Raw genomic sequence first — 21,013 nt, 5'->3', positions numbered from 1 at the left:
TTTTTCTTGTGACCATCAGATTTTCTGGTACTGTTTATAATAAGCTAATTGACTAGAATGCTATTGAGTATGATACAAAGCACACATACTAAGCTGGTCCTCAAGAAAACACACATTTTCCTTGCTTGCCCTGTTAGCACTGGGTACTAACCGGCAAACACTGCCACTTCGCAGAGCGTAATCAAAGCCCCTGCCATCAGCCACACTCCTATGGAGTCAACCTAGATCAACAGATGTGAAATTGGGTAAGAAAAGCATCTAATGTGGTTCCTGGAAATAGAGACATACCCTACGCAGAGCCTTCCAGCCACAGTGAACTTTAACAGGATGACAGTGAATCAGTTTAATTCAAAATAAATCTCCTCACAATCCTTAAGTAATTCTTGCATTTCAGAGAACTGTTCTTGTTACATAAATAAAAGCTTGAATAGTCCAAAACAAAGGGCAACTGTTCCTTTCAGTGCAATATTAATTACTGTAATTTTTAGGTGAACGTCTTTATAACTGTTCAAAGATTGAAGTAGCACACTTCTTTTTCAGAAGGGTTTCATGAGACTATGAAATAAAATACAATATTCTACTTTCTGTTTTAAAAGGCACTACAACCAAATATTTAATCTTCAGCAAAATATTACTTTTTTGCCCTTCTATGTTTGGGGTTAGCAGCATGTGAAGAGTTACTTGGTGATATGCCCTCAAAAAAGTTATCTCTGAATATTTTCTCTTTGAATTAGAAAGCTAAGTATGTATGAATATGAGAAGATGGCATTAAAGCTGTGCTAATGTACAGAAAATGTGATATCCAGGCACAAACTACTTTCTTCCAGAACATTGGTAGAAGAGGTGATGTTACTCTGTCATTTTAGTGAAAATGATATCCAGGCACAAACTACTTTCTTCCAGAATGTTGGTAGAAGAGGTGATGTTACTCTGTCCTTCCATGTTTTAGTGAAAGCATCTGAGCAGCGGCTGTCTTTCTGCTAAACCTTCCTCCAAGTGCTTTGTATCTTTAGTGGAACAGAACACTTCATCTCCTTGAAATGCTACTGCCAACACGCTGGTTCCAGAGACCCACAAATCGGGATTAATGAAATCCAGACTCTTGGATGCAAAGTAACCTCAAGTTAATGTGGTAGCTGTACAAGGAAACTTCATAAAAAACCTAAATATTATAATAGGATGTTTAGATTGTTATATTCTACCATGAAAAAAAAAAATCTCAACAGCTGAAAAGACAGTTTGATGGTTCTAGAAACATCTTCCTTCATTTGTGGTGTATTGTTTTCCTACTGAGAACAAAAACTAAAGGATTTTGTCATACTCTAAACTTACCCACCACCAGTGCCTCCGTTTTTGCTGAAATGTGTGCGAGGCTCACTTGACGCCAGTTTAAGCAGTTCATTCCACTCCCGTTCCCATTCTTCTTCTGTGTACACTAAACCTGACTATGGGAGAGAATGAAATACCTTTACCATTATGCTGGTACAAAATGTAAACAGAGCTCTGCAGTAGTGTAGTATGAGCTTCACACGTGATTCAGTTCAGTATCTTGAACCATTAACAGTTCAACATTTCTATCCAGGTGAAAGACTATTAACGTATGAAAAAAGTTCTAGCCCACTGACTGCATACTGGGTTTCACTTCCAGATGTGGGTCTGCTGCTGCCAGCACAGTGCTCCACTACTGTACATCAAGTTATTCACACCCATGAGAATTCCTTGCAAGCATGGTTAGTGTGCTTCACTGCCCATGTCTGGAGGTTTGCTTTCTTCCCCAGTATCCTGAACCTTGTCAGGCAGGTGATGCTTGATGCTTTCTCCCTCTGTTCAAGAGCAGAGAGGGTAACACTTCTGTGCCCCTGTGTTCTCAGGCAGCCTGAAGCAGCTGAGTCAGTCACAGCTCAGCTGTATTCTCACTGACTGCTGTTTACAAAGAAGTCACACACCTTTAAGCATATTCACTTGACTGCTTTCAGGATTACCCCTGGAACTGGCTTTTCTAACCACCATTCAGGCACAGACATCTTCAGAAAACAGTGCTGAAGTACAGCTTTTAGTTGACAATCAAACCAAACTGACGGATGATTTTAGGTAAGAAACATCCCTTCAATATCTGGTCACAGCTCTGAGAATCCTAATTCACCATTCTGGGGAATTTCTCCTAAATGGGGTTTTCTTGATTTTGTGGATTTCACCACTCATTTCGTAATGCTTGTGATAGCTAAATTATACTTTTAGCTTTGTAGCCCAAAATTTTCTATAGTTTCCAAACTCATCTTAGACCTTCATAGGCACAGAACTGTACATATTCATGCTCACAAAGCTACAAATACCTTTGTGCTCCGATACAAAAATTCCAAATACAAGTATCTCTATGCCCACGCAAAATGGAAGAACAAGGAATATGATAGCAATTAAAACTCACACCAAACTTCAGAAGAATGCTCTTGGGCCTAAATGATATTAACGAGATTGCCGCCAGGCCATACAGACCTCCTTATTCTGCTGTGTCTGTTGCCATCTCCATCTTCTTTTCAGCGCTTCCCTTTCAGCTCCACTTCTCATCATCGTATAGAGCGCTTTACGTAGAACAAGGTCCCGGTCATGAAATCCCCACATCCCTAAAGAAGCACAAGATGACATTCAGCTTTCAAGAAGCTACAGTGAAACAGAAATATTAAGTACTAATATAATTAATACTGCTCTATTAGCAGAAAAAGCATAGGTTATACATTATTTAAGATTCTCCTTGGCAAATAATTCACTCACCATTTTTATGGCTTCCTAAACAGTCTATAGATAAGCTAATGAGTAACGAGAGGGAATGCTATCAAAGTTTAAACACTGATTGAGGAATGACTAAAGATTTGAGTTGTTTCAGTGTTTGCTTGCAGGCAGCTTCAACTTTGCTAAAAGCAATGGAATATTCAGTGCACAGGTTGGCTTTAGCTGTATTTGCCAACAGATTCTGCAGACACAAGAAATCTAACAACAACTGCAGGCACTTATGTGACTCGCAGATGATGCCAACACCCAAAGGCCTCTAACTCTTACACAGCACGATGGTACATTTCCTTTGGCTTCAAGATCCAAATAAAGATAGCAGCATTCAAAATGATTGAAAGCCTAAAAATACAACCAGCCAGAGGCTTTAAGCTCATTTTAACATAAGGAAACATCTTCACATGGTTACAAAGAGTAACCTACAGCAAAAGCGAGCAGAGCTCTCCGCAAGACACGTGCCCACAGCCAGCCATGGTTCAGTTCCCATATGGACAGCCGTTGGTATTAAACACATTTAAGACTTCACACATCAAAATACTCCAAGCATTTGCTGTAGATAATACACCATTCCCCCTAATTCAAAATGAAGCGGACAAAAACAGAAGGATCCTTGGAAAAACAGCAAAGCTCTGTCCTTACTACTTCTTTCAAAAAGAAGAGCCTCTTCAAAACACTAAAAATCCCAGTGGTTTTTAGAAAGCCACCTTTTGGAGTCCCACTGGTGGAAGATTTTAGCAACTGCAAAAAAACCCAGTAAGTTTCCTCATAGCAGGTTAGGATACAGAAGTCATATCAAAGACTTTAACCTTCTCAGGTTTCTATTTGATTTGAAGAAGGGCTTCAAAGATCTTGTATTTATGATTAATTTATTGGAAATTATTCTGATTCACCCCTAACTATGTTTCCCACATGCTTCAACTCTACAAGATACCAACAGAGGTAATAGCTAGCTATTGCATGCTTGAAAACACCAAGAGAACCGTTTAACACAAGCCAGAGAAGAAATGCAACTCCTCGCCAACAAGGACAATCCCGCAGAAGCACAGGGAATTTGCCTGCTGCAGAGCTACTAGGTTGGGCTCTGTAAGGAAAATGCAAATCACTGGTGTTTATGATACATGGGTTTTGATACTGTTCCCATTACACGTCTTTTACAACCTGATCAAACTTTTTTACCTTTTTCTCTCAAGCATGCCTAAAGCGAACAATAGTTAAATGAAATTTGAAGAATACAGAGCTCCAGAACCAGGCTTTTAATGAAAGTCTTTGCCTCGCAAGTGTTTCTGAGCTTTTTCTGGGGATAGAGACAAGTGGTAAATATTTTTGGCAGGAGGTTTCATTTACAGACTCTCCCTTACCTAACGATGCAGCGTGCAAGAGGCAGTTTCCATCACCAGTTGTAGCTAAGGGAAGAAGACGTTTGCAGCTTGTACACACCGTGGACCACCAATTCAGTCGTCCTGAAAAGAAAGCCTCTATTAAACTAGTGGAGTGGACACTAGACCAGGATGTGTACTGTGTACAGGCTGATGTTGAAGGTTAATCATGAACATACTTTCTGCCAAGCAAACTTAAATGTAACATCAGAAATGAAAACTGAAAAGTTGAAAAGAAGAGCAGATAAACTACTCTCTAAATTAATCTGGAATGAAACAAGAACTCCTTTCATTAATTTGCATCTTCCATTCTTATCTGCTGCATTCAGGGGTGGATTTCCAAGGAGTTCATGACCTAAATACCATTATGAGTCTTGGTATCAGTTCCCAAACATAACTGACATTGGCCTCCTGTAGACAGATGACAGTTTATGTTACAGCAATAAAGTCTCAAGAGACAATATATGTGTGTGTTAATCAAGATAATGAATGTTAAGTTCATTAAGTAAAGTACTATTGTTACAATCAGGTGGATTGTTTCAACAGCTGATTCTCTTCTCATTTACCATAGTGTACATCATTATTAGATCTACTAAAATCAACAGCTATGCTACCAGGGAATTTAAATGAAACCAAAGGCACAGCTCTGGTGTACCACAGCACGTGGCTTTCTGTCTGAGAACACTTAGAGAACCACTTATCCATCACTGATACACGAGGCATGTTTTACAGATCATAAACCAAGATGGACTGACAAGAGGACAGATACTGGATGTACCAGGATGAAGCAAATGAAGCCATGAAGAGTATCAGTGCCAAAGCCAGCACTGGAAGTACAGAATTCCTGGCACACAGGTTGCAATGTGGTACTTACTGGAGTGCTAAGTCTTGATTAATGGGTCACGTAACATTTCGAATCTAATGTGACTAATTGTTTATCATCTTGGGGGATAAGGACAAGCAGATGATTAACAATGAGGAGCAGAGCTTGGGTATTTCCCAAGACTTTTGGACAGTCTGTGGGTAATGCACAACGGAATAATCGAATGAATAATGCAATGGGCAGCCTGTGGTGACTCCATTCTTTTTTTGTCCTCTTCTGCAGACTTCTCCCCCCCCAGTCCCTTTACTTGCAAGCTGAAATAATGCAGGCAGTCTTGCATTAAAGCTTAAATCCCCAAAACAGAAATAAGTTTATGCAATGGAAAAAAACCTTCTCCATTAACAAGTTTACATTACAAAGTTATACTGAAGTTTACTTGTAACGACAGGTAATACATATTGTGCCAAAAAATAGTATAGTGATATTTTAACATGTGCCCCAACTCCTTGTTCTGGGTATGGAGAAATACCATTAATCGCATTTCATTGGTGAATATGGGTTGAGAGGTTACCATGCTGTGAAGATACACAGCAGATAATAACGACGCACATTTGGTAATCCTCATATGATTTTAGCAGCCCAACATCTCATACTAGGCTTAATGAGTTCTAAATTAAATATGCATTAAAGAAGCTTCATTTAAAGCACTATTGGCCAGCCTTTGGGAAAGATAAATCTGAAATAACAAGTTAACATTTTTAGCAACTCCTGCGTCTGTGGGCTGTGAAATAACAACTTGCCACCTGCTTTTTGCAGAATGCTTTGGTGGTATCAGATTCAGTAATAAGTTATACCAAGGTACTGCTAAAGCAGAGTTACAAGACCTAATGCAGACAGACCTTAGGGCTCAAGGGAATAATGAGTGCTATTGCTTTGCAGATGAACTAGCAGCTACTGGTAATAAATGTCAAAGTCTGGTGTTTAGGAATCTTTGGAATAACAGGAGGTTTCTATAAAAGTGATCTGCTTTCAAGTTGATTACGCAAAAATATGTTTGTGGGCTTGGTTAACATCACAAAGCTTATGGCTGACTAAAAAGTGAGCAGAAATCCATTGGATTATAACAAAAAAGGTAGTGCATTTTCATTTTTCAGATACAGTGGATCCCTTTAGGGAAACAACAGAGAAGTGGAGCTTGAATGAAAACCAGGAACAGTTCTTCCTCAGGCTGATTTCTGCCTGCTTAGGTAAGACGATATTTATGGACAAACCAGACCCATTTCTCACTCTCCCTCTACTGGACTCCTACTTGATCTTGATTCTTACTTTCTTACAAATCTATTTAATCTCCAAAACCCAAAATTGCAAGAAATCAGTCTGTTGTTTTTTACAGAAAAAAACCCCCAAACCCTCGGAGAATTAATACAGCCACATTCCAGTACATTAAAATTTGGTCTGAATTTTAGATCCAGATTAAAAGTCCTATCCAGGTCTACGATTGAACAACATACAATCAGAGAGGCAGACACAAGCGCACACAATATTGCCCTTTCTCTGCATGATACTTAACACTTGGGGTGAAAACTCGAAAGAAATGTTGACAGAATCTAGTATCCTCCATGACTAAAGATAACCAACTATTGCTGTATTCTGATACTGTCCTAGTTGTGCACTACGCAGTGTGCATCAGACTTCACATAATACAAAGTGTATATTGGCTCCCCCTTCCTTCCTCATTTGCAGCGCCCAACAAGAGTCAATCATTCCGATACAGAAACAAGTATGTATCTGGTATTCCATGCAAGGAAGGTAAGCTGAATCTCAGAGACAGTTAATGTTCAAGTATAACTAATGGACAGGAGAAAGGTCTGTTATTTTCATAAGCTTCCACATAGTATTACAAGCTACAGGTGTATTGTTTCTTGGTGCAAGATTTATGGAAGAAAATTTCCAAGGAGGATTCTAGATGGTTATTTGACCTGAATGGTTCAAAAAGAAGGCTGCAGAGAACAGATAATGCATTCAAATATTAACAGGGGCCAAGTTCGGCTTCCAATATCAGCCCCGATGCCTTATGCACTGGTACTGGTCTCAGAAGGTAAGAAAGCATTTAGCATCATGCCCTCTGTGTTTACTAAGGTGCACTATAAAGTATTCATTGCTCAAGCATGCACAAGGTGAGGTACACAGACAAACCAACCAAATTCAAAACAAACATGAGGTTACATGATGCTGAAGAACAATAGCATCTTTGTAGAAACTCTGCATACATCCTTCGCTCCCTCTTCATTTTCTCCTGTCTGTGTTTTCTTGTGATTTCTTCTGGTAGAATTAACCAGTAAAAGGACACACTTAGCAAGCAGCAACTTAGTAGAACTCCCTATTGACAGGGGAAAAGGAGATGCTACAAAGGTTGAGCCCCCTCTCAAGCTCTCTCTGAGTGTGGTTGAAGTTTCACCGCAAAGCTGCACTGCGCACCACGGTCTCCACGGCAAACAGGTGGTTTCCCATGTGGATTCTGTAGAATTTAATTACCAATATTCATGTTGCAAGTTTTTCTTCTATGGAAACACTAAAAATAAGATGGCTGCTTATTTTCATGAAATCTGTAGAAGCTTACTCACAAATGTTTGACGCTGGCACAGTTATATTTAAAAAATAATCAGTGGTACAGCCTTAAGAGACAGCTTCCTGACACAAGCTCGGTTTCCTTAGGAAACTAAGCTAAAACCTGCCTTTCTTCCATTTCCCCAGCACACTGTATTACCAGATACCCACTCTCACCCACCCCCCAAGATGAGCAAGTCACCAAATAACATTTTCAACTTCCAAAGTAAGTCTAATTCTGGACACCCCACATCTTCTCCAAAGCAGTGATTCACCCTGAACACTCAGTAACTCCCTCTTCCCCCCTGGAATCCAACAGCAATAGCTGCTCTGGGCGCGCAGAGGACCAGCTGGTGAAGGCAGCTGAGGATTACTCAGCCCACTTGGAACAGTCAGACGATCACCAATAGGGGCAGGAATCTCAAATCCACATTTCAGTAGAGCTACTTCTTTGCTTATGTGTTTCTGACATGACTATAGCCAGAGGATTTGTTTATTTTTAGTTTTAGTCCTTCCATACAACAAACGTGTATTTGCAAGTATTAACATGAAGAAAATTACAAGAACAGATTTTCTACATTGGGCTTATATTAATCTTTCCATGACTTTTTAAATAAGGGAAGAAATAAACATCTACCAATACATTTTCTGTACTACAAAGAAAGCACCTTCTTGTAGGAGCTCTCTTTTTTATTCTAGATGATGGAATCAGCTTTGCAATAGCATCTGCAAAGCTATTCATATTTACTGGTGTCCTTGAAATGTAATGTTGAGCTGTGCACGTAGAAATAAGTAAAGCTGAGCAATCAAGTAAATGCTTCTCTTTTAGCCTGATGCATAAGCAACACAGACTCTGTCACAGAAGCAAATCAAAGATTATAAAATAAGATAGCACAGAAATACATGACTAGGCCTAACTGGCTGCAGATGACTGACACCGAGTTCAGTGACCCACAAGTTACAGCAGATCCAGCGTTACCGGTTTTCTTTGTGTCGTCCATAAGCTGAGGCAGGTGGTTTTCTGTGGCATTACTGCATTTCATCCTACTCTGAGATACAACACGTGTCGTTCATATTAGAACTGAATTACACGAACACGCATTTCAAAGCTTGGAAATCAGGAAATTAATACAGTTCTCTTGTAATTACAACAGTTGCTATGCCAGTACCCTGCACATACTGTGTGAAAACCTGTTAAAAAGCCTGGGATAAGAAAACGTTTCTACAACCTGAGAAGGCATGAGTTTTTCTTTAACAAGACTTAATTTTTAACAGTTTAAAATCAAACATTTCCAGAATTCTGGTGGGTCTGGTGCTGGGGATGCGAAACCCAGGCTTAACAATGTCTTTTTTATTTTGCCTGTAGCCGTCCAAAACGCTTCATAGAGAACACAAACCTGAGCACAGAAAGAAGAGCGAAGGAAAGCAGTATTCTTGAAGGTTCATACGGCTTCCTTTTAATTTTTGTATTGAGTTACATTCCAGCACTGCAACAAACTTCTTTCTTTTCACTAAAAACATTGTGTTAGACCAGCCATTCTTCTGCTGGGTTTTTGATAACTCATCAGTACAGCAGAAGTTTTTGGATTATCTCTGTGTCAGATTACTGCAAAAGCGCACACAGATCAGTCTGCACATTACCTCCACGCTGACCCCACTCCAGTTCAGGCAATAATGAACACCCAAGTTCTAAGATGCACAAACCCCCCAAATATTTTTATGAACATGGTGAATTCCATCCTCTAAGAGAAATACTCAGAAAGCAGTCACACAAAGAGTACGCACCGGAGCAGCAGAGAGCGAGTAAGTTCTACTGCCTCTACCTGGGCCTTTCCTTCACCATCTCGCACAGCATTTCTGAGTAAATCAGGAATTCTACCCTGTTTTTCTCTACAAATAGGATGTAACCGGAACATTCTTTCATGTAGAGATGTAATGGTAGCAAGTGCCTAAGCATCTAAAAAGAGAACATAAAAACTTCCCAGACTTTATACATCCAGCTCATACAGCCACCTCAGACAACACACGTCTGTTAAAAATGACTACACTTGGGAGGAGCAAACTGCTCGATGTTCCTAACAAAGTTCCTCTTCCTTTTGACTAATCGGCTTTTCTTTTAATTCCCTTTCTCCTGAAATTCATGCCCATAAACTGAAGCACGCACCTCTCTCTTTTCCTTTAACAGTATCACCAACCTCAGCTAAAGCAGCTACTGTCCTTCATGGGGTTTGTTTTGTTTTCAAATAGATTTTAGACCCTTTGCCCGGAACGCACCTTCTCTGTTAGGTTTTTTATGCCATAGTCAAACCGGGCCTGTTAGTAAGGAGACAATAAGATGTCTAACGCTAAGTGACTTTCCTATTAATTCACTCTCTTCATTTCACACAACAATGTCTAAAAGAGTCCAGAAATGAAGGGAAATGGAGTATCTTTGTATCTAAAAGAGAGACAAAAGGCCAGTTTACACCAAGTCTTACATTATTTCCTTGAACATTCACTGTTTGAGCTGTTCAACTTACTTGAACTGAAGAACTGTTTCCCAGGAAGTTCCAGTTTATTTGAATGAGGTGCTCACAGGAGTGAACTAGGCCTTTGCAGGCTACACGAATACCTGCAGTCAAACCCCTGAGCACTTCAAATGGTCAAACACACTCCTTCTCAGGATGCAAGAGGCTCTGGGGAGGAAGGGACTTTTCCAGCGTGAGTCTAATTATTGCCCTAATTGAAGTAAAGAAAAGGCTACATGATGTATTCCAATTTTCAGAGGGATATGAGGGAGGAATGCTGAGAGGCAGCAGATTCAGTAGTTTCTGCAGCCCTAATTCAAGTTCAAAGCCAGCCAGATCTGTATGAATTAGGAGATGTCAGCTCTAATTCAAATATTCCCCGATTTTAATGTCAGAAACCCACTGTGATCCTCTAGTCTGCACTCCTGCATTAATTGACTGTAAAGGTTGTAATTCCCCAGAAGTAGGTAGATCACCACTGGTACTGTAGCAAGGTATTTTTTGATAGCCCATGGGAACTAGGAGTGTTTGGCACAGCTGCCAGAGGAAGAGCCATTCTGGTTTCTCCCTGTCCTTTTTGCATCAGCTGGTTTCTAGAGAAACTAGATATATTTTCTTGATAGATGAAGTAGAACTACTTCATCTGTAAGTATGTAAGTATGAGTTTTCTCCTTTTTCAGAAGAGGCCTTCAGATTACTGTTTGGGTTTTCTGTTTGGTTTTGTGTTATCATTTTCCCCTGAAGTATTTACCATTTAATGCTATTATCTATGTCTTGCTTTTCAAACACCAAAGCCAAAAAATGAGTAAATGACAATATATAAGTAGTCAGTGTGACCCCAGATTAGCAGAGGTCCAGCCTGAACCCTGTGATGCAGCGCCCTGATCAAGAACAAGCACCAGTTTACCAGTTTGAACATACAGAGCACAACCACACGCTGATTTTCAAGGGTGAGCTCTCAGAGGAGCACACAGCGTTACATGAGCCACTAGAGCCATCAACAGGAAAAGGCAACTGGCTGTTTGATATCCCACAGGCAGCCATGAAGTCTGATTTTGTAACTCCTTTGTATCTTCAGAGTTGGGCATTTCACTATATAGATGTGTTCATTTCACAGTTCATTAATACACTTGCTGTTTCATAAGGCACAGATACTAATTTTAAATACATTTCTCCATATCCTTCAAAACTGGCTTAAAACCTCAAACTACTAATAAATCTGAATTAAAATTAATTTCAAATGTCTTCACTTTTTGCCCCCACGGCAATAATCAAGTATTACTTTTAAATTATTCAGTTTCTTATTACAAAAATAATAATTAATACATAAAATACATATTTAATATCTCAGGCTGCAAGAGAACTTGAAGAGGTTTCTTTGTTAGTCATTGCAATGTAATTTCCTCAAGAGAACTGGAAGCATCAACCCCTTCCAACCAACCCAGGCTCATGCCCTTCTCTATTGCAGGACTTCCCCATCACTCCTCCTTCCTCCCTCAACTTCTTTGCTTCATTAAGCAAAATGTGACAGCTTTCTCTATTACATTTCTAAAGAAACAGAGGATCAGAGTATGTGTCACTGTGCAAAGAGCACAGTATTTGCTTTTACTCTCTGGCATTTATCTCCCATGCAGAATGTGCAGGCTCCAGAAAAGAAGCATGATTAGAAATGTCAACCAAAATGTCAGATTGCCCAGCTGCTGACATCTGAAGTATTTACCCACCTGCTTGCTCCAAAGCAACCATCGTTGCCTGCTCAATTAAGTCACGCTCAATGAAGCTTCTGAAGTCTTCACTGTACACACTAAGGTCCGGCAGTTGGAATGTGTAGATGGGCATCTCCAAAGGAAACTGTTCGTTGCTGCACTCATTTGCTACATGTGATCGAGCAAGGGAGACTATGGCTGAGCTGGCATGAGAAATACCTCTGGAAAGACGCTTTTCTGTAGAGAAAACAGAGAGATATTGTGGCCTGCAAGAGTACAGAAAAGCCCAGCCAACGCCAAGCCTGGCGAATGCCTGCTCATTTTGGTGTGAACGACAGGTCCTTGAGAAATTAGTACACTTAAAACAAAAAATAAGAAATGCATTCCAACAGTCTGAGCTGGAGATCTGAAATCCAACCTACAAAAGGTCTGCAAGCAAAAAAGTAAATGGCAGTGTTTATCATCCTGTACTAGAAATCAACTGCTAAAGGTAGTTGACTCATTTTTCTTCAGGTTTCCATTTCTATTTGGCAGCGGATGGAACGCTGCCCTTTCTTCTGTGGAACCAAGAAAGAACAAGATTTTAAAGCTGAATGTTATTCACAGATTCACCCTAATCACATGTTGTAAGAATGCAAAGACCAAAATACGAATTTTATTTCTTTAACCTTTTTTGGTCTCAATAAGCATAGAAAACCACATACAGTAGTGCCCCATGACAGCCCCTAATTAATTCCTCTTACATGTACCACAGGACTGCTTGGGGACAAAGTATTTTTGTACTTTCACCACACATTAAAAAATAAGTTGCAGAACTGATGCAAAGCTCATGTCAACTGAAACATGTGAAATACAGGCTCTAGCAGCAGCTTTGTGAATGCCATCACAGTGACACCATTCACAGGCTGCTGGCAAATGACTTCCAACTCCCTGCGGACAAGCACAACTCACAAGCAGTCAAGCTAGAAAGCTTCTTGCCCATGGATGCCCTGTAGCAGAGCTCTTACCTTGAGCAATGTCATCCTGCCTTTGCAGGCAGGGCCGCTCTGCCTTTGTCACCTGGGGAGGCTGCTCTGGCTCCTGCTGCTTGTGGTATCTGCCCTCGTTGAATGCCTGTGGCAGGTTGGCCGTGTGTACCTGCCGGAGCTGCTCATAGTCATTCAATGCTGCTGTCAAGTCCCAGTTTTTGCCTGCCAAATAGCAAAAGGACATTCTGCTCACATCTGTATGTGACCACATTGCTAACCTGGAAACCGTCTTCATATGCACTTAAAATATACACCTAAATAGAGAAATCAATCTTAATTAAAGCATCAACAAGGTTCTTTTGATAAAAGATTTTACAACAACTCATCTCTCAACAAAAAATGCAGAGTTGATAAACACCTCGAAAATACACAGCAAATGAACAAACACAGAAATCCTTTTACTTCTTTGTTTTAATTTATATTTTAGTTTTCTTTATACCATAATTGGAGAAGACCTCAGGGAAGCTCTTGTCTAACCTCCTGCTCAATGCAGGGCCAGCTATAAGATCAGACTAGACTGCTCACAGCTTTATTTAGTTTGGTCTTTAAAACACTGAGAATGGAGACTGTGCAACCTCTCTGGGTAAACTCTTCCCAATTTGATTGTCTTCATGGGACCTACAACCACTCTGAACCTCTCATTTCAACTAATTCCCACTGCCCCTTGTCCTCCTGCAATGCATCACTGTGCAGAGCCCAGCTCCAACTCCTTGCTAACCTTCCTATTGGAAGCTGGCACTGGAAGGCTGCTGTTATATTTCCTCAAAGGCTCCCCATTTCCTGCCTGAACAAGCCCCACTCCCTCAGTCTCTCCTCATAGGACTTTTGTGCTCCAGCCCCCAACAACTTTTGGAGCCTTCCCCTGAACTCAATCTAACTTATAGCTGTCTTCTTTGGACTGGGGGTAGGTGGCAAACTACAGTATTACAGATATCTACTGAGTGCTGAGCAATGAGGTAACAATCACTGCCTACAATGTTGATAGAACTCACCACATTGCTGGCCCTCCCTAGCTGTCAGGTAGCTTGCTGGCTACCAAGATCTCCAAGTCTTTTTCTGCCAAGCTGCCCCCCAAGACTGTATCATTGCAGAGCTCCAGTGCTCATCCTTGTTGAATTTTATAAGGCACCTGCTGGTCAATTCCCTCTCTCTGTCCAGGTTCCCCTAAATGGCAGCTCTGCCCTTGAAGACATCAGCTGGTCCCCCAGTTGGTATCATCTGCAAAGCTGATGTTACCTCATGGATAAAGACTTTAGACAAGCATTTGTGACTACCCTATTAACCAGCTATCCATTAACCACCACTACCCTCTGAGCTTGACCATGGTAACAGTTATTTGCCCACTTAGTTGCCCAGCCCTTCAGACTGTAACATTCAAACTCAAATATAGCAATACTGTGGGAAACAGTGTCAAAAGCTTGCTAACATTCACATAAAAGGTATCCACTACTCTTCTTTCATCCACAAACCCACGTATTTTATCATACAAGGCAACCAATGTCAGGACATCCCTTGCTCAGGTTCTGATCAAATGGCTCCATAAACTGGCAATGGAAGATAAACACTAAATCCCACAGAATTTAAGCTAATAATGACAGGCAGCAATAATTCACATCTATACAGTTGTATTCATAGTAGATAATGATTAGTGGCAATGATGGAAAGACATGACTGTTAGCGTTATGGCACAGGGGAGTAAGATGCTTTCTGTTTGCAGAGCAGCCAGAATGCAAATGCAAACCACTTTAGGTGCCTTTATCTTACACATCAGAGAGAACTTGCTCTCTCAGAGATCTTGGAAGTCTTTTAGAAAGCACATAACATAGGACAGTGAAAACACGCAGTGAGGGGATTCCACATCTGTGGGAGCTGCTCATGGAACCTGCCAACACAAAATCCTCTAAAAGATTTGCTTCCAGGCTCCCACTTCACCATACTGCTATGACCAGGGGTAAGAGAATGGAGGCTAATACCCAAAGATGGAGAGGTCTGATTAATGCAAGTGGTGAAGTGCTACTCCTCCCTCTCAAGAAAATAATAATGAAAAACATGGAGATGTTTGTATGTTATATTCAAAACAATCTTGCTGAGTTAAAATGCACAGATGTCCCAGCACTCTCCAAGTACCTGGTTTTAATTGGAAAATTGCAAACATTTAATAGCAAGAAAAAAAGATCTCACTAATTACACAAGACTTCCACAGCATTTCATGAACACTTTTTCAGATTCAAAAGTGACCTGATTCTGACTAATTCAAGATTTATTACACCATAAAAGCTTGTCACTTTATGTGCTTTGAGAAGCTACACTATCTGAGTAGCAGTTAAATAAGACTTATTTGCTTACAAAAAGAAGAATAAGCTAAAAATAGTACAAATAGTTTTATACAGATAAAGAAGTCTCTCACTGTTACAGTCATCTCGGTGAAGAACAAAAACCTAACTGAGGCAGGGAAAAACCAGCACAAAGAGCTGTTACCTGCAGGGTTGAACTACTCTACCTCAGGGTTTGAAGCACTAAACGCAATTGTGAAAGAAGAATTAATATCACTGAGTAAGAATGTTATTTACTCCCTGAGCAGCCCATGATGCAAACCACCATGTCAGTGACACAGAACCATTATATGTTATGCTGTAATCTTCTATTAGAAAGCCTGTAGGACAAATGTAAATTCAGTGAAAATTGTCAAGAGATCCCAGAACAAGCACTGGAGTTATTGCCAGCGTTTTTTCCCTAAAAATCAGATTCAATAGCTACAGTCCAGCCAGGGCTCTGCTCTAACTATATATTCCATAGGAATCAAATTGCCCAACCCAAACATCAAAGAATCATGAGCGTGTTCCCAAGATTGATGTGATCACGTAGCAACATTTGGAGTGGGGATTGCTTTTCTTTGGTTCTGTTTTTAGGATGCTCTTACATCCTAAAGATGTAAGGAGATGTTTTTAAAATCATCTCCTCAACCACGAGGACAGTAAAATAAAACGTTTTTAAAAAGAAGTGAAAGTGGCAAGAGATACAATTCCTCAAAACACAGTTTTAAGCAAAATGGTGTTATCCAAGTATTGGCAATGCTGTAAGTCCAGTGCTATATGACTGCCAGCAGCAGCTTGGGTTTATTCAGTATACATCCTTGAGTAACAGGCCTCTGTTATTGGACCCTAGACAGCATTTCCTCTGGTATTCAGTCAGGGTATTCCTTACTGGTCATCTGCTCGAGGTATTCTCATGTTTTAAGTTCTAAAATCTAACAAAAATCACTGTATGTACTGTGACTGCTGTGTGATGGGGCTTTGATGTGTGTAATAGAAGAGCAGAAAATGACTAGACTAAAGACAGCGGGATTTCAGTTAGTTTTAGGCCAAATACAATAATCTTATATAAAAGCTTTGTCACTAGAATTACAGTCAGCCTTCAGAAACTAGCCTCACAGTGTGTCAGATTTAAAACTGAATTGCATTGTGACTCTCAAGTTATGCTCCACGGCACAACTTAGGAACTGAACTTCTAATACAAACTTGAAACTATTCATAACATTTCTATATGTAAATGTATCTTACAGAGAAAACCTTTATTTTCAAATCTCTCGCCTCCATGGAGTTGTCCCCATCTCCTGAACTAAAGCACCAACTCAGCATCAAAGCATTAAACTTCAGACAACCAACACAGGCAACGATTATTAGACTCACTTTCCCAAAATTTGCTGGAACTTCCAAGTATCAGAATGCAAGAAAAAAGATCAACCAAATTAGAGAACACATTAAGCACCTTTCCATCTCTACGAAATACTGGTTTTGAATATTAGCCACCTTAACTGACTAGCATATGTCTTTTCAGCTACCCTCTGTACTGGAAATACGTAAGCTCGCCCCCTTTGCCAAGGCTGCTTCTCATTTTGTTTTGTATTTTCACAAGTAAATACAAATCACAAACCTTTTGTTTTCCCCATTGTCCATAAGAACCAGAATTCATCAGTTTTGGAGGATTAAAGAAGAAAATAAATTCTTAAGCCAAAGTAGAGGAAACAGGAGGCAGCAAAGAGAATTAGGGGAAAGGAAGAGAGGAAAAAACCAGAGGCATTCATAAAAGACATTGTGAAGAAAAAAGGAAGTATAAAAATTTAATGCAGTGTAAAATAAACAGGTCTAATGAGAAGTGTGATGTGATCTGGACCACAGAAAGACTGCACAAGCAACGGAAAAGCTGGGAACAAATCAGAAAGGTTATTAAATTCAGGGATGTACAGAGCAGATGATTTGAATACGGATTACTAGCAGTGTGACACGGAAGGTGGAGAAGTTTCAGCTGGAAATGAGTGGGGCTTACGACTGCAGAGATGATTAGAGCTAACCCTGCCTAGCTCTCCTTTAAACTTTCCATACCAAAAGCTTCTGAGTTTCTAGATCTGTATCTTACCGCATTCCAAAAACTAAGTTTTGAAAGAAGAATAAAACCCCCCTGAGGTATGCTGGGACAGAGACAACAAAAATAAATTCCTATCACATGGAAATCAAACAGATTCCCCCAATGCCTCACAGAGAAGGTCTCTCCTTCCAGTCTCGCTATTTGTCCAACAAGTTTCAGCAGCCTTCTGATTTTGGACTCCTCTGGGGCCCCAGGAAAAAGACTATTTTCTACTATTTAAGTTCTGTTTGTATGTCTGTTCCCTGTTCTTCTCTGAAACCTCCTATTCCCTGCTCCTCACTCAAGTGCCTAATCTGTCATATCTTTTTATTTGCTTTAATTGTCATCTCCTGCACAGACCCTCAACAGAAAGAAACAATCTTTCCTGCGCCACAGGGGTTCCACCTGACACAGGCACTGACATGCCCTGCATCGCAAGACTGAAGCAGCAGCAACAGCTAATTCATCTACTTTACATAGTTTCATCAACTAAATTAAGTCAACTAAGACTTTTTGTTGCAATCTGAAGGACAAAACCAACACAAGGCTGTTTTTCAGATTGTCCGCTCTTTGTTTTTACTGTTACTTATCTGATGCACTCTGCTGCTCACTGACTGCTGACTTCCTCATTTATACAACATACTATCATCTTTAAAAGGTATTTTACAGGCATAAAAATGTTATTTGAATACATTCAGTACAATCCCATCAGATGACAAGTCACTGGCAGCACTGTATCAGTTAGGCGCAACTGAACGGGTCCAAAGCAGTACTGATGCAGCGGGTTTACATGAAAGGCTTTGAGTTTCTAATGGTCCGAGAACAACAGTCAGCAAAACACTGGAGCAGCACAAGGCTGGTCAGAAAACACAGGTAATGAATCCCGTTAATTCACAACTGAACACAAACAATTCTCTCACTGAACATTTATTTCCAGAACGGGAGGATGTGCCATGTGAGTCAGCAGGTGTAAAATCTAACAGGACCGACAGGTCTCTGCTTTAAAACCAAAGTGTTTCCAGGGCAGAGAAAAGCAACAAAACAAACAGCACAGCTGAGTAAGGACTGGAAGATGCACCCTGGGGCACTGGAACTGACATTTAGTGTCACAGACAGCAGGCACCTACATGAAATGTAAATTAAAAAATAAACGCCACTACAGTGTCAGTTTTCTGCCCTAAATAACAGTTCCTTGAATAACAACAGGTTGCATTGTCAGCTTGAGGAAAAAACAAAGACATAGATAAAGCAATACATAATTTAAGAAGCCGCTTACCTATTCTGGCCTGGATTAGTAAAGAGTTAAAAAAAAAGATGCTAAAGAACACCAAGCATAGCACTTAGTTCTGAAGCGTTCATAGAATCACAGACTGGTTTGGGTTGGAAGGGACCTTAAAGATCATCTAGTTCCAGGACCCTGTCATGGTCAGGGACACCTTCCACAGGCTCCAAGCCCCATCCAACCAGGCCTTGAACACTTCCAGGGATGGAGCTTATCCGGGCACCCTGTGTCAGTGTCTCACCACCCACATAGTGAAGAATTTCTTCCTAATGTCTAATTTCAATCTCTCCTCTGTCAGTTTAAAGCCATTCCCCCTTGTCCTGTCACTACAGTCCCTTGTAAAAAGTCCTTTGTAAAAAGTCCCTCTCCAGGTTTTTTGTCAGCCCCAAGCTGCAAGTAGGCTGCATCATCCACCACAATGGATCCAAACAATACAACTAGATAGAGCTCTCTATTGGAAGGTCTCTTGGAAAAGTTCCAGAGTGACATCCTCACAGAGCCCTGACTCTTTCTTTTAACAGATGTGTTTCCAACTCATCCCACTTTTAATAAACTGATCAGTTTGAAAGCTGAAATCTGAAAGCAAAAGAGCACAAGAAACTCCGGGCTTTTGCTTTAAATCCTTTGCCTCAAGACTATCACATAATGTAATTTTTTAAGAAGAGAACCACACTCCGCCATCAGAAAGGTAGCACAGTTAGCACCACTCAGGGTTTACAATAGTTTCCGTAGTACTCAGCTGCGTTCACCCTTGGTTTTCTAGAAAATAAGGGACCATCTTGGTTTTTAACACAGTCTTTCTCTAGTCCAGTCTTCAACTTGATTGTGCTGTGATGAGGAAGTGGCTTCTCAATGCTCCGCAGCACATGAGCAATCCTTGCTTGCTCAATGTTAAGCACATGCTTTGTCAGACCACAGCTTGTACCCTCTGATAACAACAATTCAGACCCCCATGAAGCAGCCTATGATGGCTGTAGCAGTTCTGGATTCTGCATTTTTCAGGCAGATAATACTCGGGCAGCAAGACCCAAATGACGTGCGACTATTTATTCGCTGAGGTTTTTGCTTTTTATTGTTCTGGCTAAACCAGCAGAGCTTAGTGGGGTTATAACAGTTAATAAATGGATTGTCTTTCACGTCTTAAATCAGATGTAATAAAACCAGAGGACATTAATCGTTAATTGGTAGGAATAGCGAGCACACAACTATAATGCGCTCCACCCTGCCAAGCTTTCAAATATCCACCTACTCCAGTATGGTAAAAAGAACATTTGAAAGGTCACCAGCAATTCTTGATTTAATGCTAAATAAAATGCTAGAAAGGATGCAATTTGAGATGGGGAACTAGGAAAAGATCTAAATAGCATGGACTACAATGAAAGACAACTTGCAGCAGCAACATATACACAGGACTTCAGCAAAAGAAATTTTACAAGGGGAAGGAAATGCTGTCTAAAGCTAAACAGGACCAAGACCACATACGAAAAAGGATGCAGAAGGGGAAGGTTAGACAGAATTAAACAATTTGTGAAGCAGCTTGCGTTTACAGCTCATGAACTGCTGGCACATATATCTAAGAAGCAAAAGCAATAAAAATATTCAGTAAGAATTCATGTGAAAACTTTCACAAGACAAAACAAGAAAGGAAAAAGGAAAAAACCAAAAAAGCCCAAATGCTGCACAGCTCGCAGAGAAAGCAACTTGGACAAGGTTACAGAATGATGTATTGCAGTAAATAAAAATGAGGTCTATAAAAGCACAGAAGGATGGTGCAACTGAACAAGAAACTAAGTTGAAAGGAAGACAGCATCATTTTTCAATGTGACAGAAGTAAGAAAGCAAAGAAGGTATTTTGGCGAGATGGCAGTAAACCCAAAATGAACACACTTTTGGGAATTTTTAACCATTCTAATCTGGCACAGTATCTATCTACTTTATGTCTAATGCCATCTTTATTGTTAATGCAACTCACACTTGAATGCCATACGATTTAGAAAATGGTTTTGTTAGCAAGTAAGAGACTACTGAAGAACCAGTACCAGCAATGTAACTTTCAAGGGTTTTGCCACTGTTTCTTAAATATTTTACTATCATTGTCTGTATTTTTACTAGAAAATAGGAAAAAAATTACAATCTCACTAGTACTAAAACTAATGCAGAAAAAAAACCCCCTCCCTATTAAAATAAACAACATCCATAGTGTCCCTGCCCACAGAACAGGAAACGTCTTGCAGGCAGACAGGACTTTGGTTTTCAGTATCATCCAAGTCAGTACAACTCCTTCCAATCTACCACAGAGAACATGCCTCTGTGACTCAAGTACTCCATGCCAGCGTACAGGAAAGTGTCCTTGGCATAGCAGCTGTCCCACAGACACAAAACATTAGCTGTTAAGTGGGTGGCACATCATCTCCCCTTCAGCCCATTTAACAGAACCAGCATTTTACATGAGACTGTGCTGCGGATCAGTTACAAAACAAATACATCGGAATTCTC

General features: G+C 40.3%; 1 protein-coding gene across 1 annotated transcript in view; it reads right to left on the bottom strand.

The window, feature by feature from the left end:
• The window catches only part of OTUD7A (OTU deubiquitinase 7A), a 43,251-nt gene that overhangs the window by 15,955 nt on the left and 6,283 nt on the right, over window positions 1–21,013 (bottom strand). The window contains exons 2-6 of the mRNA XM_010010067.1: window positions 12,811–12,993; window positions 11,822–12,040; window positions 4,143–4,244; window positions 2,494–2,621; window positions 1,333–1,445 (exon numbers count right to left, since the gene is read on the bottom strand). Of these exons, the coding sequence (XP_010008369.1) occupies window positions 1,333–1,445; window positions 2,494–2,621; window positions 4,143–4,244; window positions 11,822–12,040; window positions 12,811–12,993 (745 nt within the window). The remainder of the gene's footprint in view (window positions 1–1,332; window positions 1,446–2,493; window positions 2,622–4,142; window positions 4,245–11,821; window positions 12,041–12,810; window positions 12,994–21,013) is intronic.

Source organism: Nestor notabilis, unplaced genomic scaffold (assembly GCF_000696875.1).
Source record: "Nestor notabilis isolate BGI_N333 unplaced genomic scaffold, ASM69687v1 scaffold2200, whole genome shotgun sequence".
Taxonomy (NCBI): Eukaryota; Metazoa; Chordata; class Aves; order Psittaciformes; family Psittacidae; genus Nestor; species Nestor notabilis.
Note: the sequence above shows the minus strand (reverse complement) of the source record. Positions and strands in the feature narration are given on the sequence as shown.